The sequence below is a fragment of the Bos mutus genome, chromosome 18, assembly GCF_027580195.1.
Source record: "Bos mutus isolate GX-2022 chromosome 18, NWIPB_WYAK_1.1, whole genome shotgun sequence".
Taxonomy (NCBI): domain Eukaryota; kingdom Metazoa; phylum Chordata; class Mammalia; order Artiodactyla; family Bovidae; genus Bos; species Bos mutus.
Window position 1 is genome coordinate 11,671,698 of NC_091634.1, and position 25,930 is coordinate 11,697,627.

Here is a 25,930-nt window from a genome sequence, read left to right on the forward strand (position 1 = left end):
CTGGTATACAGTTGCTAAGTCGTGTCCGACTCTTTGCGACCCCATGGACTCCAGCCCACCAGGCTTCCCTGTCCCCCACTATCTCCCACTCAAGTTCACGTCCATAGAGTCAATGATGCTATCTAAGCATCTCATCCTCTGCCGCCCTCTTTTCCTTTTGCCTTCAATCTTTGCCAGCATCAGGGGATTTTTCCTACTGGTATACAGCAGGCACTCAGTAAATGCTAGCTGGCTGGAGGGCAGATGAATGCATGAATGGATGTCCATGCTGGCAGGAATAACATTAACAACGACAGAAAGAGAGTTCAGGCACACAGCACCCACTACTTGCAGGGCCCTGTTCCAAGCCCCTACACAGATTAACTCATTTTACACTCTCAACGACCCTATGTGTCAGCATCTGTTATTTCTTCAGTTTTACAGGGAGGTTAAATAACTTGCCCAATGTCACACAACAAATGCTCTGCAGAGATTCAGACAAGACCCAGGACCCAGGAGCATAAACTTTTCTAATTAGCAGCCACCAACCAGCAAAGTTCCCAATCCTCACCCCAGGCACCTTCACACCAAGTTCTAAGGCACAGGGAGTTAAACTCTTGCCCAAGGTCATACATTTATAAATAGGACTTCTTCCTTGATGAATGGACAGGGGTCCAGTTGACGGTGACTTTGGTTGGGGAGGAGGTGGTTGTTACTCTCCTGGAATCTTATTTCTGGGGGCCCCGATGAACACAAAGTTCTGACTTTACATGACTGGGGACCAGGCTATGGCGATGAGGTCGCAGGTAAGGCTGCCAGTGAGGTGGGCATTAAGGCACCAGCTTCTGCCTCTGGGCTCCTCAGGTCCTGGCTTCAGACTCTTAAACCCACCCAGGGCTGAAGCTTTCAACCAGCTGGTGCCTGCAGAACAGTGCCTCAGGCCTGCCAGTTGGAATTGGCCGGGGTCGGGGGGAAGACTGAGTCACCAGGACCCCTGGGGACACTCCCACCTCCTTCTCCACCAGAGCAGCTGTTTTGTCCAGGGTTCTGAGGGCCCTTTCAACTGGAAAAAAGGTTCTGCAGTCAAAACAACTTTTGAAAATCAGTGCCCTAAGGGATCAACGTCCTTGTCAAGCGAAGTGGCCTTTTTGAGTTTACCCTGGTGATATTCAGGGGCTCACATGCAGTGAATTCTGGATGAGAGAGACAGGAAAGTGACAGTCTCCAATGCCCTCTGCCAAGTCCAATGTCAAGGCCACCTTGACTGTTTATGGCCAAAGGTCCCTGCTCCACACACCTGCCCCGGGCATGCCCTAAGCCAGGGGCCTGTTTGTCTTTTCTGGGCATTTGCCCATGCAGCTTCTAGTGTCTGGAAGGAAAAGGAACTACAGGGTGGTTCCAGTAGTTCCCTGGTGGTTCAGTGATTAGGAATCCACACCTTCACTGCTGGGGCCCTGGGTTCAATCCCTGGTTGAGGAACCAAGATCTTTCAAGCCTTGCAGGGCAACCAGAAACAAAGAGGAACTCAGGCACTACATATGACCAGCAACACGTGTGGTGTGTCTGTAACCCTCATTACAGACCTGTCAGCTATCATTAGCCCCCATCTAGGAAGGGGAAACTGAGGCTGGGAGGAGAGAAATGACTCACCACAGCACTCATACCAGGGTGGGCCTGACTCCAAAATACTCTTTGCACTGCACCCTCGCCTACCACCTCCCACCTGCCTTTCCTCTCCCCTCCTCACCTACCCTCACATCCTGCCCACACTCAGGGCCCAGCTGCTCCCCTGATACATCCCCCTCTCTCTTACACACACCCCACCCAGCTGTTTGTAAATGCCATTTCTTCTCCTTCACATAAGTTCTCCTCCTCCCAAACCCCACTTCACCCAGCTGACTATTTCACACTCTTTGGGAATCTGCTGGGGTGTCACCTCTTCCAGGAAGCCCTCCCTGGATCCCCGGCTGGGTCAGGAGCCTCTAGGTCCCTCCTCTGAGTTTCCCCCCTCGAAGTCCGGAAGGTTCTGTCTTGTGGTCATTTGTTTTTCTACATCTCAATGGGGCCCTGAGCTCTTGGAAGCAGGGTCCAGGTCCCCTAGGCTCATCACTATACCCTAGGCCTAGCAAGGTGCAAGGCACACACTGCTGCTGCTGCTGCTAAGTCGCTTCAGTCATGTCCGAGTCTGTGCGACCCCATAGAGGGCAGCCCATCAGGCTGCCCCCTCCCCTGGGATTCTCCAGACAAGAATACTGGATTGGGTTGCCATTTTCTTCTCCAGTGCATGAAAGTGAAAAGTGAAAGGGAAGTCGCTCTCGTGTCTGACTCCTATGGACTGCAGCCTACCAGGCTCCTCCGTCCATGGGATTTTCCAGGCAAGAGTACTGGAGTGGGGTGCCATTGCCTTCTCCAGGCACACACTAGACATTCAATACACATCTACGGGAAGAGTGGACTTGCGAGAGCAGTGGGCAACCTCGAAGTCCACCTGCTGGCAAGTGCCGGGGCACAGCACACCTGAGGTGCACTCCCTGGCTGCCCCTCCTAGCTTCGCCTCCCACAGGAAGCTTTCTCCACCTCCTCCAGTTGTCCAGTCCCTCCAGTTCCGACTCCTCGTCTCCTTCATTCACTCAAGTCTTTGTTAGTCGCTCAATCATGTCCGACTCTTTGCAACCCCATGGACTGTAGCCTCTGTCCATGGGATTTTCCAGGCAAGAATATTGGAGTGGATAGCCATTCCCTTCTCCAGGGGAACTCCCACATCGCGGGTAGATTCTTTGCCTTCTGAGCTTTGAGCAAAGACAAAGCCGAGGCGGCAAGAAGGAAGCATCTGGAAGCCAGACACAAGAAGTGATGTGCATGGCCTTTGACACCGGAAGTGATGCACTGTCCTCTTCCCGTCTGTGCTGGCTCCGTGGTGCTCACCAGCCACAGGGGCACAGCACACCATGGGCTGGTGCCTAGTGTACATGCCAGGCTGGCCCTGAGGCCCCACTGGCTGCCCTCCCTCCCTCCTCACCCGGCCCTCGCCCCTTCCGCAGCCCCAGCCCCGCCGTACCCGGTTGATGAGCTCGCCCACCATGCCTGTCCAGGAGCCATTGGGCTCGGGCGCCCCGTACAGCCCGTCCTCCACCAGGCGCAGGCGGTACCGGAAGCGCAGCAGCTCGGCCAGCTCCCGCAGCATGTCCACGCAGAAGCCCTCGAAGCGCTCGTTCCCGGACAGAGCCTGGAAGTTGGGCCGGCGCATGACGTACGGGTTCTCCTGGGGAAGCAGGCGAGAAGAGGGGGTGGGGTCAGAGACGGAGCATCGAGGGGAGTCTGGGGCCCAGAGTCCACGCCAGCAGCTAGCTCCGGAACCTGCTCGCAGAGCAGGGGTGACGGAGTCCTGGCCTACCTACAGCCCCTGTTTACTAATGCTCAGAGCCAGGGCAGGGTTGGGAGAGGAGGGATAAATTAGGAGGTTGGGATTAACATATTGTTGTTTAGTCGCTAAGTGGTGTCCAACTCTTTGCCACCCCATGGACTGTAGTACTCCAGGCTCCTATGTCCTTCACCGTCTCCTGGAGTTTGCTCAAACTCAGTGTTACTGAGTCGGTAATGCCATCCAACCGTCTCATCCTCTGTCGCCCCCTTCTCCTTTGGCCTTCAGTCTTTCCCAGCATCAGGGCAGGCAGGGTCTTTTCCAGTGAGTCAGCCCTTCCCATCAGGTGACCCAAGTATTGGAGTTTCAGCTTCAGCATCAGTCCGTCCAATAAATATTCAGGGTTGATTTCCTTTAGGATTGACTGATTTGATTTCCTTGCAGTCCAAGGGACTCTGAAGAGTCTTCTCCAGCACCACAAATCGATAATCAACAAGGACCTACTGTGCAGCCCAGGGAACTATACTCATATTTTGTAATAACCTGTAAGGGAGAAGAAGCTGAAAAAAAGAATATATATGTGTGTGTGTGTAAGAGGTGATCACCATATTATAGACCTGAAACTAACAACACTGTAGATCAACTATACCTCAAAAAAATATCAATAACTACTAAAAAACATAAATACTCAGAGCCAAGGAAAAAGCACAGGGAACCTGCCAGCCCCTAGCAGATCCCAGGGAGCTGGTTTGATCTCCACCAGCCAAGTTAACATTCACTTATCTCAAGTTCAAATGGGAACTTCCCTTGCAGTCTGGTGGTTAGGACTCCGCACCTTCACTGCTATAGCCCTGGGTTCAATCTCTGGTCAGGAAAATAAGATTCCACGAGCCAAGCAGCGCAGCCAAATAAAAAAAAAAAAAAGCTCAAATGGCTATGAGCAAGGTAGGTAACCCGAGTGAATCAGTCTGCACGGCATGCATGGGTGCTCAGTCATTGCGACCTCATGGATTGTAGCCCACCAGGCTCCTCTGTTCATGGGATTCTCCAGGCAAGAATACTGGAGTGGGTTGCCATGCCCTCCTCTGGGTATCGTCCCGACCCAGGGATGGAACCCATGTTTCTTGCGTCCCCTAGGTTCTTTGCCACTAGTACCACATGGTAAGCCCCTTGAGATGTATTACTTGTAATCCAAGTCACACACATATGCCTGTGTGACTGCAGCTGCGTGTGCGTCACTACACTTAGTTCCACAAAGCAGTCCTTCTTACAACTGTGGCAGAATATCCTGGTATTTTCTGTCCTGCTCTGTCTCATTTTCCTACACAATCGATAGCAACCCACTCAACTGACTTCATGAGCCACCAAGGGATCCAAGAGGATCTGCCCCACCAGGATTTAGCTCCAGCCCAACGCTGTCATGAGAGTAGCAGGCCTGAGATGCCAGATGGTCCAATGTTAAGAGAATCTGGAAACCCAGGTTGTTTCGTAAAATCTCCTGATTATAAAGGTTAGCAAGAACTCAAATTCTAATACCATCTTTTTTTTAGTGCTTTGCAGGCTAAACAAACACCTAACACTTTGCAGCCTCTGGCCTACAGCCGTTTTGCTACGCTGATGCTTATTTCTGAGGGGTTTGAGCAGACTTTACTGACTTTTATTGTGCCAAATGAGACAAAAGCAGAGAGAATATTCCAAGTGTTACTAAGATGAGGTATAGGAAGATGATGGTAACAAAAGGGAAATTTATCTGTGCAGTTATTGTCTAAATGGTTGTACAGTGTCCCCTTGGACTTAGGAATAAAAGGTGTTATGACTTAGGAAGCAGCCAGAAGAACCTGGGCCAATAATATCCACAATGGTTACCATATGGACTGAACACCTGCTGAGTACCAGCTCCTGCACTGAGTGTGTTCTTTGGATCTTATCACTTTATTTCCTCACAGCGACCTCACATGGGTGGTATTCTTAGACTCACTTTACATATGTGGAAACTAGGGCTTGGACTTCCCTGGTGGTGTAATGGTCAGGAATCCACCTGCCAATGCAGTGGTGTAGGGTTCGATCCCTGGTCCAGGAAGATCCCACATGCCCTGGGGCAACTAAGCCTGTGCTCTGCAACTGCTGAGCCCGCACTCTAGAGCCATGCTCTGTAACAAGAAAAGCCGCCACAATGAGAAGCCTGTGCACTGCAACCAGAGAGCAGCCCCGGCTTGCTGCAGCTAGAGAAAGCCCATGTGTGTGCAGCAATGAAGGCACAGCACAGCCAAAAATGAATGAATGAATTAATTAAAAAAAAAAAACTGAGGTTCACAGAGGTCATCCTGCTGCCTCTCATTCAATACAGAATTACTGAGCTCTGGGGTAGACGCACAGTATTTTGCAGCTCCTCCCATCAAGAGGTAGAGTGGATTTCCTCACTTCTTGGGTCTGAGCTGGCCTCAAGACTTGCTTTGGCCAACGGAGTGTGGTGGAAGTAGCGCTGTGTGACTTTCAGCGCCTGGGTCCTCAGGCAGACCTCTTGGGACCTCAGCGTAAGGAAGCCTGGGCCAGCCTGCTGAAGGATGAGTAAGGTTGAATGGACCGAGGTATGCTGGCCAACAGCCCAGCCTAGACACCAGCTGCACACAACCGCAGTGAACGCAGCAGAACTGCTCAGGGAATTCCCTGGTGGTCCAGTGGTTAGGGCTCTGCACTCTCCCTGCCAAGGGTCTGGGTTCGATCCCTGGTTGGGGAACAAAAATGCCACAAGCGTCAAGATGCAGTCAAAAATAATTAAGTAAATCAATACATCAGTTTTAGGGACTCCCCTGGGGGTCAAGTGCTTAGGATTCTGTGTTTTCACCACCGAGGGTGTTGGCTCAATTCCTGGTCGGGGAACTAATATCCCACAAGCTGCATGCTGCGGCCACATTAGAAAAACAAAACAAAACTGTTCAGTTGACCCATAGCATCATGAGAAATAATCATTATTGTTGGAAGCCTCCAGGTTTGGGGGCAGTTTGTTATACAGTGGTAGGTACTATGGTGTTAGTCGCTCAGTCATGTCTGACTCTTCTTGACCCCAAGGCCTGTAGCCCACCAGGCTCCTCTCTCCATGGGATTCTCCAGGCAAGAATACTGGAGTGGGTAGCCATTCCCTTTTCCAGGGAATCTTCCCTACCCAGGGATCGAACCTGGGTCTTCTGCATTGCAGGTGGACTCTTTACCATCTGAACCACCAGGGAAGCCTGATAGGTACTAGAAGGTACCTATAAGATACTGCAGACTGGATTCCTGGACCCCAGCAAAGCCCCTGAGCTGAGGGGAGATGGGGCAGAGGGAAGTCAGTACTTTTCTCTCTCTCCAAAGCCACATTTCTAAATCCAAACTTGTGGAACTGAGAGTAGGGATGAGATGATGCTAATAATAGCAGCGGCAGCTAGCATTTCTTGTGGGCTTGCTGTATGACAGCTATCCTGTCAGCGTAGGAGGTCGGTATTATTACCTCTATTTGAGAGATGAGGACACAGGTCCCTAGAAGTGAAGTAGTAAGTGGTTGAGATGGACAAGTCAGGCTGAGTCCACAGCTCTGCTCTTAAGCTCTGCGCCAGACTGAACTCAAGTGGACAGAATCAGAGGGCATATCTGTGAGTAGCCAGATACAGAGATGGGGGTGAGGGAAGGGAAGGCCAGGTATCAAAGCCAGAGAATCAGAAATTAGGAATTCTCTAGACAAGCCAGTGTTGGAGCTGGAAGGCTCTGGTACAGACCTCTTGACATACAGAGGAGGAAGTCAAGTGCCTTGCCCAAGGTCACACAGCCGAAGCAGGGCAGTGGGAAGGGGAGATGGAGCAGAGGCTGGATTTGAAACCCATTGCTGTACTCGCCAGAGCCCTCATTCCTTCCATCAGGCCGCTCTCCCAATTCAAGACTGAGGCATCTGGGCTGTAGATTTGGGTTCAAAGCCTCAGGATCAGGGTGGGAACTGACAGAGCCAAAAATAAGGGCTGAGGCCTGGGAACAGAACTCAAGGTCGGAAAACAGTGATCTAGCGTTCAACCTGCAGTCCCAGACCATCAGAGCTGGGGGCCTGAAGGAGCCTCTAATCCAAGGTTTTCAGACTCCTTCAAAAAAGAATCTTCTGCAGAAAACCCAGCATTGCAGACAGTGGGATGTTGCTAAGTCTGATTCTAAGAATTCATCCGAGTGGCTATGCACCTGCGCACAAGAATGCAGGTTGAGGGGAGTCACGGCAGCGCCACTCGTAGCGGGAACAAAGACTGAAACAGCCTAATTTGGAACAGGTTAAAAAGATTATTGATGTCATCAAAGAATCCCAGGCAACTACTGAAATAACAAGTTCTATAAGATATATTGAGGAAAAAAACAAGCTACAGAACAACGTGTACAATATGCTCTTCTTTGTGAAGGCAAGAGTGGGGATGTGCTTGTATATGCTCAGATATTTCTGGGAGGATGGGGAAAAAATGGGGGACTGGAGAGGGAAAGAGACAGATCTTTTTCACTCCTTACCCACCCTGCAAGCCTTGAATTCAATTTAATGGAGAATTAAATTGAATGCTATTTAATTCTATTTAATTACTTCTGTCCCGCCCCCAGTTTAACATTTTTAATTTTAAAATATTTAAAACATCTTAAAGATGATATGTAAATGTATATGAAAATGCAAAAGATCAAAAGAACCAAAGCAATCCTAAAGTAGAATATGAGAACTGAAGGGTTTACCATAGCTTTAACACAACTTAAAGCCGTGGTGTTTTAAGACAATGTGGTAGTAGAGCAAAGACAGACAGACAGACAGTAGAATGAAGAATCTGTACATCCACAGGTAAATGTATACTTGATTTAGGTGGCGCTAGTGGTAACCTGCCTGCCAATGCAGGAGACATAAGAGTCGTGGGTTCAATCCCCGGGTTGGGAAGATGCCCTGGAGGAGGGCATGGCAACCCACTCCCCTATTCTTGCCTGGAGAATCTCATGGACAGAGGAGCCTGGCGGGTTACAATCCATAGGGTCACACAGAGTCAGACACAACTGAAGCAACTTAGCATGCAAGCATGCATGATTTATGACAAGAGTAAGACTGTAGCGAAAAGAGAAAGAATGAACATTTTGATAAATGATGCCTTTCAATAAAACATCCATATGGGAAGAAAGTATTCTGACCACTCCTCCTCACATGATACATAAAAAGCAATTCTAGGTGGACTGTAGATCTAAATGTAAAAGACAAAATTATTACAAAGAAACATACAGGAAAATAGTATGTTTATGATTTTGGGGTAGGCAGAGAATTCTTTTTTTTTTTTTTTGTCCATGCCTTACCACATGTTAGATCTTAGTTCCCCAACCACCAATCAAACCCATGCCCCCTACAGTGGAAATGCAGGGTCTTAACCACTGGACCACCAGGGAAGTCCCAAGAATTGTTAAATTCTAAAAGCATTAAGCAGAAAGGGGGGAAAATGGACTTTAGGAAAATTAAAAATCTTTTCCTCAAAAGATACCACTGAGGGGAATTCCCTGGTGGTTGAGTGGTTAGGACTCCACGCTTTCACTGCCAAGGGCCCGGGTTTGATCTCTGGTCAGGGAACTAAGATTCCAAAAGCCACACAAGTGCGGCTGGAAAAAAAGAAAAAACAAACCTCCGAGAGTGAAAAGGAAAGTCACAAAGTGGGAGAAGATCTCTGCAATGCATATTCCGACAAAGAACTTATATCCAGAATACACAAATATATTACAAATCAATAAAAAGGTCAGATATCCCAAATTTCTGAATATACAGAAAGCTTTGAGCAGGGACCTCCCAAAAGGAGATTCCAGGTAGGCAATAAGTGAAAAGTGGTCAACTTCCCTGACCATTAAGGAAACGTACATGAAAATCACAATAGGGTCGGCGGCTTTCTGCACTCAGCACCAGCAGAAGTGAGTAGCGACTGGAATCCTCCTTCATACACCATGGGTGGGAATGGAGATGGGTACCATGGCTTAGGAAGATGCTTTGTTAGTATCTGTAGAAGCTGAAAACCCCAGCGATTCTTCTCTTGCCTATACACTTGACAGAATTGTGTATCCGTTCACCAAAGGGCATGTGGCAGAGTATCCACAGCAAGACTATTCACGACAGCAAAAGAACTAGAAACAGCTCCAACACCCGTCAATTTGGTGGGTAAATAAATCGAGGTTCGTTCATGTAACACAACAGGTAACAACACTAAAGGCTTCCCTGGTGGTTCAGCGGTAAAGAATCTGCCTGCCAAGCGGGAGACATTGCTCAATCCCTGGTCCAGGAAGATCCCCTGGAGAAGGAAATGGCAACCCACTCCAGTATTCTTGCCTGGAGAATCCCATGGACAGAGGAGCCTGGCGGGCTACAGTTGATGGGGTCGCAATGAGTCGGACGTGACTTTGCGACTGGACCACAATGAGACTAAACCATTTGCAACAAAGTTGGTGAATCTCACAAATGTATGCACAAGAGAGAATACAGAATATGATGCCATTTACGTGAAGTTCAAAGCAGGCAAATCTACTCTGTGGTGATAAAAGTTGAGACCGTGGCAGGAGTTAAGAGACCTGAAGGGGCATGTGGACGGCTGGTCCCACAAGTGTGCTCAGTTACCGAAAATTCAGTGATCAGTACACTCATGATTCGTGAAAGTTTCTGTATGCATGTTACACTGCTAGGGAAAAAAAAAAAATCCCTTGAAACTAAAACCAAAAATGTTAAAGTAGGATGGGTTCTGGAAAATTCTTCACAAGCTGCTTGCCTCGACCCTTTCATGAAGCCAGGACCCAACTCCATATCCATGACTTCCTGGAGCTCAGTTTAAAGAACCTTGATCTAGTCCACCACCCTTCACTCTGTCATGAATATTTTAATTCCCTCATTTTACAGGAGGAAGCTGAGAACAGAGAGAAGAGACCCACCTGGTGACCAAGTGTACAGACAGCTGGGCCAGGTCTAGAATGGAAGTGAAGGCTTGGAAAGAAGCAGAAATTGACGTGTTGTGGTTCAAGGTAGAGACACGTGGGCCCTGCCATCTTCCAGTTGGGCCACTCATGTCCCCTAACCCTCCTGTGCCTTATTTTTGTTTGAAAATTGGGAGTCACCATGGTACCAGCCTCAGGACTGCCATGAACACTGAGTAACACCAGCAAAGGACTCGGCACACAGCTCAAAGACGCTGGGCATGATGATTGCTACTCTTTTGTGGGGGAGCCATGCCATGTGGCTTGTTTGTGCTGGGATCTTAGTTCCCTCACTAGGGATTGAACCCATGCCTCCTGCAATGGAAGTCTGGAGTCGTAACCACGGAACTGCCAGGGAAGTCTCAGTTGCTATTCTTATTGAGGATACCAGGTCAGAAAAAAGAGAAAAAAGGGATTCCCATGTGCTCAGCATGTTTTGCCAGCAGGACATTGCCAGGGGGTCCTCTGATCTCATGCAATCCTCCCACAGCCTTTCAAGGTGGGACTATTAGACCCATTTACAGATAAAGTATGGAACCTAGAGAGTCGGACACTAAGGTCCAGGTGAAGTCAGGAATGCAAGTGAGGTCTGTCTGATCCCAGAAAACCAAAGAGCAAGATAAGATGTCATGCCTTAATGAAAAGGAATGCCAGGAAAGGAGTAAACTCTCTGGGATGGCCCAGCATGGCATCATCCCCTGGGACCTGTCCCACACCCACAGCTTCCCTGTGGGACCTCCTTCAATCTTGGCACCAGCCTGATCTCTCAGCTCCAGACATGTGGACCCCACCCTGGGGATAACCCCAGCCTCCACGCCATCGAGGACCTCCTCCTGCTCCTTCCCTCAGGCCAGCCCATCAGCACCCCACATCAGGTCCCTCCCTCCCCACACCCCCAGCCCAGCTCAAGCCTCATCCTCCCATCTGACCTGGAGCATCTCTCTCCTGCAGTCTCCCTCAGGGCCCAGCTTTTCCAAACATCCAGATCTGGCCCCATCCCTTCCGGTTTAACAGTCTCCAAGGTACATGCCAGCCACTTCAGTCACGCTGGACTCTTTGTAGACTGCCAGGCTCCTCTGTCCATGGGATTCTCCAAGCAAGAATCCTGGAGTGGGTTGCTGTGCCCTCCTCAAGGGGATCTTCCCAACCCAGGGATCAAACCTGCATCTCCTGCATTACAGGCGGATTCTTGACTGCTGAGCCACCAGGGCAACCCCTCCAAGGTACAGAATGAGCATGACTAAGCTCTTCAGAGGCCCCTCCCCACCTGTCACAGTGTTCACTGCTCCTCCATGTTCGCTGGGTGCCAGGCACCATCCCAAGCCCTGGGGACCAGAGCGGGAAATAAGACAGGTCCTAACAACTTCGTGCCCCTCCCGCCGGTGCCCAGGCTGACTCACATCTGTGTTGCCAAGTGCCTGGCACAGGCCCTGCCCAGAAACATGAGTCTGAGAAAGTTCATGAACAGAGAGGCACACTGAGGCTGCTGCTTCCACATTCAACCTGGCAAACACTTCCTGAGGCCCCTCCTCCTGGGAGTTCCTCCTGCCTGGGAGGCCAGGCCCCCTCCTCTGTGCACCCAACTCCTACACAGCTTCTAAAGCCCCATCTAATGCCACCTCCTCTGTGAAGCCTTCCTTCCTCAGGCTTTTAAAAGTTCAGGCAGCCCCTCCTTTCTGTGGGGCCCCCTTATAACCCTGGCTTGGAATGATTGTGTCCAGGTCCGCCTCCTTCATCAGACTGGGATCCCCTCCCCGGGGCCACTGGAGGACAGAGAGACCACGAGACCACCTGTGACTCATCCCGGTGATACTCTGGGATTTGTATCAGATCTGGTGCAGCTTCAGTAAATATTTGTAGAATGAATGAGCAAATAAATGACTCCATCACAAGAAAAATGAAGGTTAGGAGGAGGGCAACACGGGCTCAGGGGCCCTGGGGAAAAGGGGAGACAAGTGCGGGAAGAGGCTGGAAGTCCCCCAGGTCATGGCTGTGCTCTCCTGACATCCCCGCCCTGAGGTCTGCCCCTGCTCCCTACCCAGAACCCCAGGAAGCCTCTGGGGTGCACTCCACCTCCATGTGTGCAAGGAGGTGCTCCTTCTCCCAGTCAGCCTGGCCTGGCCCTCAGGGCCCCTCGGTGAGGCTGTTAGGAAGCGTCTGGTTTCCCGTCTACAGGCCATCTGTCCCTCCCCAGCAGGCTCGCTGGCCCTTCTCCAGAGGGAGGCGAGGCCCACACTAGGTCAGGAGTTCCCCAGGGACCAAGGGAATGGCTCAGCGTGCAACACACTGCTTTAGGGGCCTCTGCCATCCTGCGGAACCTGTGTAATCCTCCCAAGCTCAGCGTCCACAGCTATCGGCCAGCCCAGCTCACAGTGACCAGGGGGTTCCCCCAGACAACAGATACCACCCGGCCAGGGACCCGGCTGCTCCGAAGCCCAGCGGCTCGGGGCACCTTCCTGCTCCCCAGGTCCTGAGCATCTCCCCTCCCCGACCTCCTGGCAGGAGGCAGAGGGTTCAGGGGACAGGGCAGGGGTTGCAAGTATGTCCCTCAGCTCCAGCCAGGACCCAGCTTGTAAACTGCTACCTGACCATCAAAAGGAGAAAGACAGGACAGACCTCACCGAGCAGCTGAGAGGTTTAAAGAGTGATGCCTGCCAGGGCCTAGCACGCTGCCTGATGTAAAAGCAGGTTCATAAATCCTCGCTGACACACAACGGCTCCTTGGTCTCCGACCTGGCGAAACGTAGGACTGGCACCCCAGGGGCCACAGGACCATGATCGTGCCAGGGCTCAGGAAGGGGAGGACTGGCCTTTAGAGCACAGTGCTTAAGACCCAAGCTGCGGAGATGCAGAGACGTGGCATCCATCTCGGCCATGCCTTACACTTGCTGTGTGACCTGGCCCAGTCGCTTCACCTCTCTGAGCCTCTTCAAGATGGATATTAAGTAAGCTGGTGTGTGTCAATAGGCTTGGAGGGCAAATGTGACAAAATGACCTTTCCCGCGATGGTGATTCACGGGGGCCCACCCTGGGCCGGGCACTGTGCGAGGCCCCTGCCTGCGGTGCCAGTGGAATGCTCATGCTGACAGCGGTTCCCGTCTCTGCCAGGCATTGGCAGGCTGGCAGCTCCCGGGGCTGGACCTGGCTCTAACGTCAGAGTCTGTGCTCTAACGTCAGAGTCTGTGACATCTTGTCCACAATCAGGGGTCGTTGGGTGCCCGGGTGACATCTCCCCTGTTCCGGGTGCTGGGCCAGCCCTGGCAATGCATCCCGCCTCCTCACTAGGACCAGGCAGGGGCACCGCTCAGCAGAGGCCGCTGCATCCACGGCCCACCCCCACGAGGGCCACTCACCAGGATGGTCGTAACCACCAGCGTCTTGTTGGCCAGCGTCTGCGACAGGTTGATGTCCAGGGTGGTGGCGTTCATGGCCAGCGTCCGGTTAGAGTACCACACCCCAATCTGAGGCAGAGAGGGTGCTGTCAGCACGGGCACCACCCCACCAGAAGATGCCTCAGCCCTCGGGCCCTGCCCTACCCTTGCCCCCCAACCCCATCAAGGCCCCCCGGCCTCACCCTGGGGAAGCTCACCTCCCGGTGGCCCTGCCGAGACTTCTCCAAGATGCGCAGCGTGTAGTTGGTCCTCTGCCCTTTGCTGTTGAACTCAACCCGCCCGGTCAGCCCGTCATACTCTACCTAGCAGGGCGGGAGGAGGGCAGAGGGAGGGGTGGCAGGGGCCCAGAGGGAGGAGACGACAATGAGAGAGAGAGGGAGAGGGACCAGGAAGGACCACAGGGGAACGGAGAGGAGGCGGGACAGAGAAACGGGGAGAGAACAGCACAGACGGAGGAAGGCGGGGCCAGAGGGAGCACGGAGGCGGGGCGCGGGGTCGGAGGCACAGGGAGCGGGGCGCGGGGGGACACAGTGAGTGCCCCCGCGCCCGAGGCAGGCTGCCGCGCCCCCTCGGCCCGCCCCGCTCCCGGCTCACCATGCGCAGGTAGTTCATGAGGCTGGTCCCGTGGGGCCAAATGTTGGCCGACGTACAGGCCAGCGGCTTCACACCGATCTCCTGGCTGCGGTTCAGCTCCCGGACGGCACTCACCACCACATGCACGGCGTCAAACATCAGGGCAGCCGACAGCTGGGGGGTGGACGGTGGGGTGGGGGGCAGAGACGGGGAACGGGTGGGAAAGACGGAGTTCAGCCAAGGGAGGCCCGAAGCTCCGTGGTGTTTACCCCCAAGCCCTCAGACATTGCTCTCTCCAGGAATGTAAAATCATGAGGTCAGGAGCGAGGAAGGGTTTCTCCCGTCATCAGGGCGGCTTGTCCTGTGTGGCATGAGTCTTGGGAAGAGCACATCCAAGAGGGTTTGCTTGGACGGCCAGCTGTCACCCCCATAGCGGGGAGGTTCGTGGGCACAGGAATCCATGCGTCTGTGTGGCTGACATGGGGTCATGGAGGAGGCGAAGGGAGACAGCCAGAGCCCCTGTCTGAGTGTGCCCAGGGACACACTTATGTGGGCGGGGCTGGACAAACATGCATATTTGTCTATCCATTGGGGGAGGGGCGCCATGTGCAGGAAACAGGAGAGCATCATGAGGGTTATGAGCCCGGCGCTGGGTGGCAGGCGACTCTGAGCTAGAGGCCTGGCTCTGCTACTAATATTTCCTGCAGAGAGCTGAGTCCACACCCCTCCCCAAATCTCCACTTCCTCCCTGGTAAAAGTAAAGGTAACAGTTAACTCTGCCTCTGAGTGCTTATGTGGGGTTCCAGGGGGAGAACACATGCAAAGAACTCAAAACAGCGCCTGGCACCCAGTGAGGGCTCGACACACACAGGCCGCTGGGCTGTGTCCGTGAATTCGGGGCGTGTCCTGGGAGAACGTGTCTCAGCGAGCTGGGTGTGACAGCCTGAGTAGCCGTGTGGTGTTGGTAGGTGCAGGGTGCGGACGGATGCGTGTCTGTCCATGTATGTGCGTGAGGGCTCTGCACGCACACATCTGAACGCGTGGCTCGGTGTCTGTTTAAGTTTCTGGGCACAAAGGTGTGTCTTCTCGGTACCCTGGTGTCTGACTAGATGTCTGTGAACAAATACACGTTAAGTATGCATCTTTTGTATGTCTGCATTTATTCAACACACGTTTTCGGACATCTACCCTGAGCCAGCTGGTTTTAGGTGTGGGGATACAATAATGAACAAAACAGACAGAAACCCCTGCCCTCATGGAACTTACAACCTAAATCCCTATAAATACATCTAAGCACAACATACAGCAAGCCACGGGGTGATTAGACAAGCAAAGACAGGTGCTATGGAGAAGAACCCAGCAGGGAAGGGGGCTAAACAGTGGGTGTGTGTTAGTCACTCAGTCGTGTCCGACTCTCTGTGACCCCATGGACTGTAGCCCTCCAGGCTCTTCTGTCCATGGGATTCTCCAGGCAAGAATACTGGAGTGGGTTGCCATTTCCTTCTCCAGGGGATCTTCCCGACCCAGAGATGGAACCCGGGTCTCTCACATTGCAAATAGCGGGTAGTTGGCCATTTTTAAAATAGGGGGGCATTTAAGCAGTAACTTGGTGATGAGGGAGCGAATTGCTAGCTCCCTGGGGATGTGCATGCAGAGCAGCAGGAAGAGCAAGTGCAAAGGCCCTGGGGTGTGCGTGTGCTGGGGCACCTGGAGGTGTGGCTGGAGCCAGTGGAGAGGAAGAAATGGGCCAGACTTAACCCCGGGGCTGCACCGTGAGGCCTCCTGGATGAACTCAGAAAGCAAGAGGGCTACTGGGGGTTCTGAGCACGATCGGCCAAAGCCTGAAGGGGCCCCATGAGTGTCTGTGTGCTGGGAGGAGGGCGCGAGCTCACCGCAGGGCCGGGGTAGGTGCTGGCTTCACAGTTCTCCCTCCAGGACATGTTGAGGCTGCGCACGAACTCAGGATAGAAGGGGTGCGAGGTGTTGAACATGGAGAAGCCCAGGATGTTGGAGGAGTCCTCCACGACCCCGTCCAAGTGCAGGATAGGGAAGTCCTGGGACCGAGAAGAGGGCGTGAGGCTGGGGCGGGCCCGCCTGGGGCAGAGGCGGGTAGGGGCTGCAGGTGGTACGCACCATGGTGGTGAGGATGTACTTGTAAAATGCTGAGGTCATTCCCAGCTCTGAGGCCTGGAGAACAGAGGAGGCAGAAATGGGAAGAAGCTGAGAGACACCCCGTGGGAAACAGTAAGAGACACCCAGGCACAGAGAGAGACAGGGAAAAAGGGTGGAGGCAGGATAGGTAACCTTAACTTTAACCCCCAGGTTGCCCCAAAGCCAAGTGTGGGGCTGCTAACGTGTAGGGCTCAGCCTGGTCACAGGTCGGAAAGACTACGCCTTGCCATCTTTAAAAGCACTTTGCCATGAAAAGATGCCCATTTAAATCTCAAGATTTGGGGGAATTCCCTGGAGGTCCCGTGGTCAGGACTCTGCGCTTCCACTGCAGGGGGCACAGGTTCAATAGGGAATCTAGGAGCCCACCTGCCTCGCAGCATGGCCAAAAAAGAAAAAATTTTAGAAAATAAATAAATAACTTTCAAGATTCACGTTGTGAGCCCCCTTTCTCACAGTCCTCAAGGACAACAAAGTTGGAAGACATCTCAGGCCAGCAGTGCCCAGTTCTGTCCCGCTCTGATCATTAGAACAGGAAATGGCATCAGCCCGCATTTCCTGCGTGGCCGGAGCTGTTAGCGCGTGGTTACAGCCCCTTCCAGGACAGGAACGTGCGGGCCAGAGAGGAAGGTGATCACTGGTCACCCGGCTCACACAGGAGGGGCTGGGACCCCGGCCCAGGCCTGCCCTGCCTGCCTTGAGAACCCAAAATCTTTTCTCTCAGACGCCTGCCTCAAGAGCCCCATGGATGCTGTCACACTTCTTTCCTAGAAGCTACACTCAGCAATGACATATGGTTTTAATTTTTTAAAAGCTGGAGAAAAATAAATAATACAGATTAGATTATCAGGAAAATTAAGAGCAGGGAACAATGAATGATTAATGAACGTGGGTCACTGGTGGGTGGAACTTGGAGGGCCCTGGGGTGGGAGGGGAAGGTCCTGGGGCCGGCCCGTCCTGGGTGGCCTTGAGCCAGTCTACCTCTGCCCCCGAACGCCTGCTTCTTCATTCACAAAATGCTGTCATACTTGCCCTGCAGGGTGGGATGAGAGCCAAATACATATATATGCTGTGCTACGCTAAGTCCCTTCAGTCATGTTCATCTCCTTGTGACCCCATGGACTGTAGCCCATCAGGCTCCTCTGTTCATGGGATTCTCCAGGCAAGAATCCTAGACTGGGTTGCCATGCCCTCCTCCAGGGGATCTTCCTGACCCAGGGATTAAACCCGCATTTCTTACATCTCCTGCATTGCCAGGGGGGTTCTTTACCACTAGTGCCACCTGGGAAGCCTATATAATTTTTTTTTTTGGCTGAGCCGTGCAGCTTGTGGAATACTAATTCTCCGACCAGGGATCGAACCCATGTTCCCTACGGTGAGAGTGTGGAACCTTAACCACTGGACCACCAGCTAATTCCCAAGAGCCAAATTAAAGAAGACACGCAAACACCCCAACACAGACCAGGACGAGCACTCAGTAAAGACCACAGGGCACTCCCAGTATGCCAACATCCACCCTGGGCCAGGGGCCATCCGGGTGCTTCCCCACCATTCCCTCATTAACCCTCGGGCAACCCACTGAGGTAGGACGTATTCTCAAAAAGGGGAGGCAACTGTCCAGGATCCAACCAGGGGTGCAAGCGGGAAGAGACAGAACTTCCTGGTTAGTGCTTGCACGTGGGGAGCGGGGCTCCGGACCGCCCCGCGACCACTGAGGGCCTCGGCTGACTTGCTCTGTCACCCCACGTTTCTGCTCCTGACCCTGCAGGGCATCAGAGACGGGGCAGGGAGGGACCCACCTTACGGAGAATGAGGTGGGAGATGGATGCGTTGGCGTCGATGATGATGGTGGACACTTTGTCGTCACGGATCTCCTTGAGCAGGGGCGTGGGGTCCCGGCTGTCATCCAGCATCCTCACAGACAGCGTCTCCTTGGAGATGAGGAAGCCACGCACCAGCTCCTCCAATCGCAGCAGGCCTGAGGGAGGGAAGAGGCCCTGAGTTAGAGCCCCTCCGTGTGCCCGGATGGGAGCGGCTGCTCCCTCCTCCCTAACACAGGGTAGCTGGGGAGAGGACGCGGGGCAGCTGTCCAGAGCGCAGCTGGCTCTCTTGGGGCGCTGGGCCAGGACCTCCCCTGACCTCCACACACCCGTCTTCTGCCACCTTTCTGCCCCCAATGGGCTGCGTCACAGGCACGCACACTTTGCACGTGTGGAGCCACAATCTTCTCTTCTCGCCAAACCGGCAGTCTCTCGGGGTCAGTGCACAAACTCCAGCCGGCCAGGCGCTCAGGCCAAAACCTTTGATGGCAGCCTGGCTTCCTCTCCGTCTCACATCAGCGCCCAATCCACCCAGGCTCGAGTTTCAAAGCATACCCCGTGGCACTGAGCCACCATCACCGCCCTGGCCCAGGCCGCTGCCATCTCCTGCCTGTTACAACTGCCGCACCCGCCCCGCACCCCCAGGAGAGCCTGTTCCCCGGGCAGCAGCCAGAACTGCTGTAAGCAGGCATGTCCCTGTCTGTTCCAAACCCTCCGACGCCTTCTCATTTGTTCAGAGTGAAGGCCAAAGTCCTCACCGCCCCCAAGGCCCCACTCCATCTGCCCACGCGCCTCATCTCCCTGACCTCAGCTCCTCTCACTCACTCTCAGCCATGCTAGCCTCCTCGTTCACACACACACACACACCCCCAGTGGCCTCGGCGTTTGCTGTCCCTTCTGCCTGGAACACTCTTCTCCAGATCCCCACTCAGCTCCCTCCCTCACCACCTTCAGATCTCTACTCAAATGTCACCTCCTCAACAAGGCCCAAGCCCACCAGCCCATTTCAAATACCATCCACTGCCCCAGCTCTCCAAGTTCCTGTCATCTTCCTCTATTTATCCACAGAACTTTATATATATATATAGATAGATAGATATAGATATAGATATACATACACACACACACACAAACATACACATATATATATACTTTTTTTTTTTGGCTGTGTTGTGCAACATGGGATCCCAGTTCCCCAACCAGGGATCAAACCCACAGCCCCTGTATTGGAAAGTCGAGTCTTAACCACTGGACTGCCAGGGAAGTTCCTGTCCACAGGACTCAACACTGCTGACTGGACCACATCTTCTCTATGTTTACCACCTGGCTCCTCTCATTAGCTCTAACAAGGGCAGGGACCCCTGGCCTGGCTCACGCACAGCCTGATACCTAAGACCAAGAAGAATGTCTGGACCACGCCAAGTGCAGGAAATACCTTACGAAAGGGGACTTCTTCCTGGAGGTGACTGAGCGTGGTCCTCTCTCTCTCCAGCTGCACACCCACAGGCCCACCAGCCCCATAGACGTCCCCACTTGACTGTCTCAAGGACACCTCAAACCCACTGCGTACCCCAGAACTGACCATCCCTTCCTCCTCGGGCAGGACCTGGTCACCGTCCATGACCCCTCTGGCCTTCCTCACGATGCTCCTCAGATCCACCTGAGGAGCCACCACCTGAGCTCTAACCAAGACCATCCCTCCCCACCTCTGGGGGCTCTCCCTGCCACGTCTCCTGTCACTCTCCAAGTCTGCTCTCTACACTGCAGCCAAAGGGCCCAGAGAGCTCTTCTTGTGACACACTCCCCTGCCTAGCGCAGGTCCTTTCCCCACCCTCCATCACTGGGCTTCCCTGATGTCTCAACGGGTAAAGAATCCACCTGCAATGCAGAAGACACAGGAGACACATCTGTGTTCCATCCCTGGGTGGGGAAGATCTCCTGGAGGAGGAAATGGCAACCCACTCCAGTATTTTTGCCTGGGAAATCCCATGGACAGAGGAGTCTGGCGGGCTACAGTCCACGGGGTCACAAGAGTCAGACACGACTGAGTGATTTAGCACATCACCTTCAGGATAAAACACAGGCCCGGAGCAACAGAGCCCCATCTCTGGGTCCTGCTTCATTACTTCCACACAGGGGGCATCTTTGAGCCTCTCTGGGTCTTGCCTCTGCCTTGCTTTCTACTCAGTACCCACGCCTTCCCTCCTCTCCCACCTCAACTCATCCCCACCCTTCAGGTCCAGCACAGAGGTCACTTTCTCTGGGAGGCGGCCTCTGAGGCTCTCAGACCAGGGTAGGATCACCACCCGCTCAACTCCTGAGAGCTCGCATCACTGAATCACAACCGCTCGACCACTGTGCGACCCAGTGGCCCCGGAGCTCCTGGAAGTCAGGGACCCAGCCTAGCACTACTCACTGAAGACACGCTGGGACCTACAGGGCCCTGCTCTGAGCCATGCCTAGTGATGATCTGCACATTAAATGGTCTCCTTGGGGGTGGGGGAATGAGAAGCTCTACAGAACCAGAGATCTGGGTTCCTAAAGGGAAAGGGATGCGGGGAGAAGGAGAGACTGTGTCTGACTCCCCCAGACCTTACAACCAGGGGCACCAATGACTGTGAGAGACTAGATCTCTTGGGAAGAGGAGTTTGGGGAAACAGAAAACAAAGCCTCCCATCCTCCTCCCTCGGAATTCCCTGGCAGTCCAGTGGCTAGGGCTCTGCATTCTCACCGCCAAGGGCCTAGGTTTGACCCCTGGTCGGGGAACTAAGATCCCTCAAGCTGCAAGGTGTGGCCAACAAAATCAAATAAGTGAAAATGAGATAAAAAAAAAACCCGTTCTCCCTCACACTCGGCCTTGGCGCAGATGAGGCTGGCCGAGGGGTAGTTGAAGGACTTGAGGATCCGGGAGACGGCCAGGCTGACGTCCTCGTTACTGGGGTACAAGCTGACGGACGCGAAGCGGAGGTACTGAAGGCGGGGCGTCTCCTCGGGACCCACCTTGATGTGGGGGATCTAAAGAGAGAAGAGCTTGTGCTCCCATCCTGCTCCCCTTCCCCGGCCCTCAGCCTCCAGGGACCCGCCCTCCCACCCCCCAGGCTCGCCTCTCACCTCCTTCTCTCCACAGATATGGCTCACCGTGGAGGCAGACGCGGGGCTGGAGGAGGGTCCCAGGACAGACACAACCCCCTTGGGCAGGATCTGACACACTGTGAGGGGCAGGAGGAGATCGCAGATTCAGGCGCCTGCTTCCTCCTCTCTGTCCCCACCCTTGGGGACCCTTCCCTGGCCCAGGAGAGAACCCCACACTCCACACAGGGCTGCCTGATCCTCCTCCCCGTGCCAGGCACCCGGAGGCCCGATCCCTGACCTGGCCATCGCTGGGGGAAAAACAGAGGGGCCACGAGACAGAGGTGGACAGGGAGACACGGCAACAGAGAGCCAGGTCAGAGCAAGAGAGAAACAAAGAGGGGAAGAGGAGACACCAAAGACCTCCTTCTGGCTGCAAATCCAGTGTCTGGTTTCTCAGCCTTTGTCTTTCTCAACCTTTTTAACCACATAAAACCTAGGGTATGGGGCTTCCCAGGTGACTCAGTGGTAAAAGAATCCACCTGCCAATGCAGGAGACACAGGAGAGGCACGTTGCAGCCCCGGGTCAGGAAGATCCCCTGGAGGAGGAAATGGTAACCTGCTCTAGTATTCTTGCCTGGAGAATCCCATGGAGAGGACGCTGGTGGGCTGCAGCACATGGTGGCAACAGCCAGGGTTCCCTCTATGTTCTACACCCCAAACACCGTTCCTCTGTTGCATTTACTGGCTCTTTCTCCCCTTTTCTTTCTTCTTATACACGTGTGCGTCTCTAGGCTGGGAGGCGGGCAGAGTCTTGTTTTCACCTGCCCAGTGCCCATCCTCATGGCAGAACTTGAACTTTCCCTCAGGGAACCACATGGTTCCCAGAACTGATTGATTCCTGACCCAGGATCAAAGAACCACATCGTCCTGGCCACAGGGATCGGTTCAGAGATGGGGACGGGCTCAAACTAGGCCATTGAGAGCCTTCCCCAGGTCCCCTGCTAAAATTATCCCTGGCTTTGCTAAACTGGAGAGATGTAAAGTTTTGACCTGTTGTGGCCATCCTGACACCAGCTGGGGAGGGCACTCCTGAAAACAAAACCAACTGAGAGGAAAGTAGGGCCCAGAGATGAAGACACAGAGCTCCCTGGAACACCACTTGAGTATCTGTATTAAGCCATGCCAGAAACAATCCAGGGATATCATTCGAGTACCTGGATCCAAGCAAGCCCCAAATTAATCTTTAGGTTATTTTGCTGTTGTTCAGTCACCAAGTCATGTCTGACTCTTTGCAACCCCATGGACTGCACCATGCCAGGCTCCCTTGTCCTCCACTATCTCCAGGAGGTTTGCTCAGATTCATGCCCATTGAGTTGGTGATGCTATCCGACCATCTCATCCTCTGCTGCCCCATTCTCCTTTTGCCTAAAATCTTTCCCAGCATCAGGGCCTCTAGTGACATGGCCTGATAAGTTGTTTTTCTTAAGTCAGCCTGAGTTGGGTTTCTGCCACCCAACAAAGAGCATCGTAACTAAACATCTCATTTTCCTCCAAATGTACTCCCTGTACGCCTTCCGTGTTGGTGAGGGGGCCGGGGTGATCATTCACACACACCACATCCCTGGAAATGATCCTCAGCTTTGATCTTTCTCCTAATGGTCAAGTCACCAAGTCCTGTCTCTTTTTTGTCCTCAGATTTTCTCACATCTTTCTCCCTCTCTTCAACTCCTCCTCCCCTGTCCTATCTCAGGGCTGTCAACTCAGGCAGTCACCAGCCTCCTCATCAGCCACCCAAGTCTAGCCTCCAAGTTCTACTTTCACCAGCTCCCTGCTCCAAACCCATCAATGACTCCCCGCTGCCTGCAGGTGAAGATGGCATCTTTCAGCCTCCTCGAGCTGACCTGTCAACCTGCCCAGCCTCACCTCCCATCACCCAGCTATACTCTAGTCTCTCACGATCCCTGCAAACAGGTACTGAGCCCAGGTGGTCAGGCTGAGTGCAACCCCACATCATGTTCCTTGCCTCCAAACACTCAGTCCTCCCCTCTGCCCCAGCTCCAGACTACAGGCACATGCCTGGAACACCATCTGCCTCCACACCCTCCAACCCAGTCTCTCAATTTGTGTTCTGTGCTACTCCAGCCAAAAAAGTCCAGGAGTCACTGGAGCCCATTTGGCCCTTCAAAGATCTGAAACAAACGTCAACAAAATAAAGGTTCTGATAAGGTCTGCAGGGAAGAAATCTAAAACTCGTTTGAAGGTCCACTAGTCTGTGTCCCAGCACGTCTGTTCAAGGGATATTCACTCACTCTGTGAGAACTCAATAGACTCATGAACCCCTATTAGAGGGCTGGTTGTGTTTCACAGGCTGGATCTTGAGCAATGCCTCTCTTTCTAGATCCTGCTCATGTTTCAGAGCTCAGCTTCAGGTTAGTCTTCTCCAGAACACCTTTGCTGTCCCTGCCCCTGAGGCCTCCAGCCCCACTGCCTGGGCCCCTCGTTACTTAGCTCTGGGGGCTAAGCATCCCCAGCCAGTCATGAAGCTTGTCTTTCAAATGAGGCCCTCGGGTCCTCCAGGGCAGCACCCAGAATAGGGCAGGCTGAGGGAGGGATGGAGGCAGCAGCCCGGCCTGCCTCACCCCCGCCCCCCCGTGGCCCTGCTCACTGGTGTCCGTGGTCTCGTACTGGCTGTCCCGCTGCAGCTCAAAGATGTCCACTTCCACGCGGGCCTTGGCTGGGACCTCGATGATCCCGTTGATCTGCTCCCGGGCCAGGGCCAGGGCCAGACGTTCGCCGCGGCCACACACGGTCTGGTCGTCCAGGATGGCAGCTGAGGCAACACAAGAGTTGGGGACCATACTCTTGGGTCCTGAGGGAGGAGGGGCTGGGCTCCTGGACTCCTTGGCTCTGAGGTAGGGCTGGAGGTGGGGTGAAGGGGTCCAGACGCCTGCATCTGAGCCTGGAGAGACCTGGGATGCTGACTCCTAGGCTCAGGGGGAGGAAGAAGCTGGGCAGGGGCTGCCAGACTGCGGCCCGGATCCCTGGGTTCCTGAGGGACCGGCATGATCAGAGAAGAGCCCCAGTGCCCAGTGGGAGGGTCTGTGGGGAGGCAGGATGGAGGGGGGCTTCAGGGCCTCACCCATGCGCAGTGATGAGAGCACCTGGCGGCTGGGGCTGGCGAAGGCGACAATCAGCAGCAGCAGCAGCTCAGCCGGCATCTTCCTCCCCTCCTCATGGGGACGCAGCTGCCGCGGCCCCCACTCGCCACCTGCAGGGAGACCCCCCCGCCCACGGGGAGATTGCCAAAACAGGGGCTTCTGAGCCCCTCTGTGGACTGCCGGATGGGGTGGTGACCACAGAGCCTGGGACGCAGTTGCTGAGCTCCGAAGGGCCCTGCCCTCATTAGAGCTGACAGTACTGAAGCCATCGCTGGGGGCGCCAAGACTCCGGAGACTAGCAGTGGTGGGGGCCGAGGCTCACAGCACCCCAGCACCAAGGGGGAGAAGCACTGATGGAGGATGTTCACAGCTACCCAAATGGGAGGGAGATATGAAGAGGATCTCAGGTAAGAGCAGATTCCAGGGACTATCTCCACCCCAATAGGAAACCAGGAAGTGCCACCCCCCACCCAGTTCCGCCCCTGTCTCTGGGCAGGCAGCCGTTACTAGGCAACAGAAACCGGCTGGAGAGGATGCAGTGGTTGCTAGGCAACCCCATCCCAGGCCTCACTTGCCACCTTCCTGACGTCCCTGGTTCCCACAATCCCACGGGGAGAGGAGCCTGGACATCCGGGGTCTGGAGGGGAAAGTATCCGGGAGTTAAGAAACTTGGGAAGAGAAAGACACATGGAGACACACAGATGGAGACAGATGGGAAGATCCAAGGCACCTAAGGGGCTAAAAAAGAAAAAAGGGGAAAAAAAAAGAGTAATGAGGGAGAAAGACAAAAACAGACAGAGAGAAAGAAGAGAGGCTGGGGGTGGCAGAGATATGAAGAAACTCAAGAAAGGAAAAAGGGAAAATAGGCCAAGATATAAGGGAACAGAAAGATGATGCGAAGACAAGAGAATTGGGAGAAACAATGGAGAGAAACATTTCTCTCGTAATGGGGAGAAACAGAGAAGGAGAGTTGTAGGAAGAAGAGGACAGGACTAGGAAAAAGAAGGAGAAGACAGAAAACAGGGAGACATGGAGACAGAGTGAGAACAGGCAGGGCAGGGAGAGGAAGAGAGTGGGCAGGTAGAAGAGAGGGAAATCAAGACACAGGAGGGGACTTCCCTGGTGGTCCAGTGGTTAGGACTCCAGGCTCCCAGTGTAAGGGGCGCAGGTTCACTCCCTGGTAGGGGAACTAAGATTCCACATGCCAAGCAGTGTGACACACACAAAAAAGACACAGGAGGGACACAGAATGGAGAGAAGACACAAATCTACTCGAGATGCCACCAGTAAGCTGGATGGAAGGAGTGAATAAAGCAGGGGGGGCGGTGGGCACTATCTGCTGAATCGCGTGCCAAACTATGGCACCCCCCTGCTCTAGGGAGCTGAAGACTAGTGGGAGCCAGTGAGTCTCTGCTTCCCACAATTGCTCCA

The 25,930-nt window shown here is 53.7% G+C and overlaps 1 protein-coding gene across 2 annotated transcripts in view; it reads right to left on the reverse strand.

The window, feature by feature from the left end:
* GRIK5 (glutamate ionotropic receptor kainate type subunit 5) overlaps positions 1-25,930 on the reverse strand; it is a 63,445-nt gene that overhangs the window by 34,303 nt on the left and 3,212 nt on the right. For both annotated transcript variants that reach the window (XM_070387619.1, XM_070387620.1), the window contains exons 2-12: positions 24,481-24,609; positions 24,007-24,171; positions 21,381-21,478; positions 21,119-21,284; positions 18,249-18,427; positions 16,414-16,467; positions 16,173-16,334; positions 14,302-14,454; positions 13,905-14,009; positions 13,669-13,776; positions 3,038-3,241 (exon numbers count right to left, since the gene is read on the reverse strand). In XM_070387619.1, coding sequence (XP_070243720.1) covers positions 3,038-3,241; positions 13,669-13,776; positions 13,905-14,009; positions 14,302-14,454; positions 16,173-16,334; positions 16,414-16,467; positions 18,249-18,427; positions 21,119-21,284; positions 21,381-21,478; positions 24,007-24,171; positions 24,481-24,559 — 1,473 coding nt within the window. In that variant the 5' untranslated portion in view covers positions 24,560-24,609. The remainder of the gene's footprint in view (positions 1-3,037; positions 3,242-13,668; positions 13,777-13,904; positions 14,010-14,301; positions 14,455-16,172; positions 16,335-16,413; positions 16,468-18,248; positions 18,428-21,118; positions 21,285-21,380; positions 21,479-24,006; positions 24,172-24,480; positions 24,610-25,930) is intronic.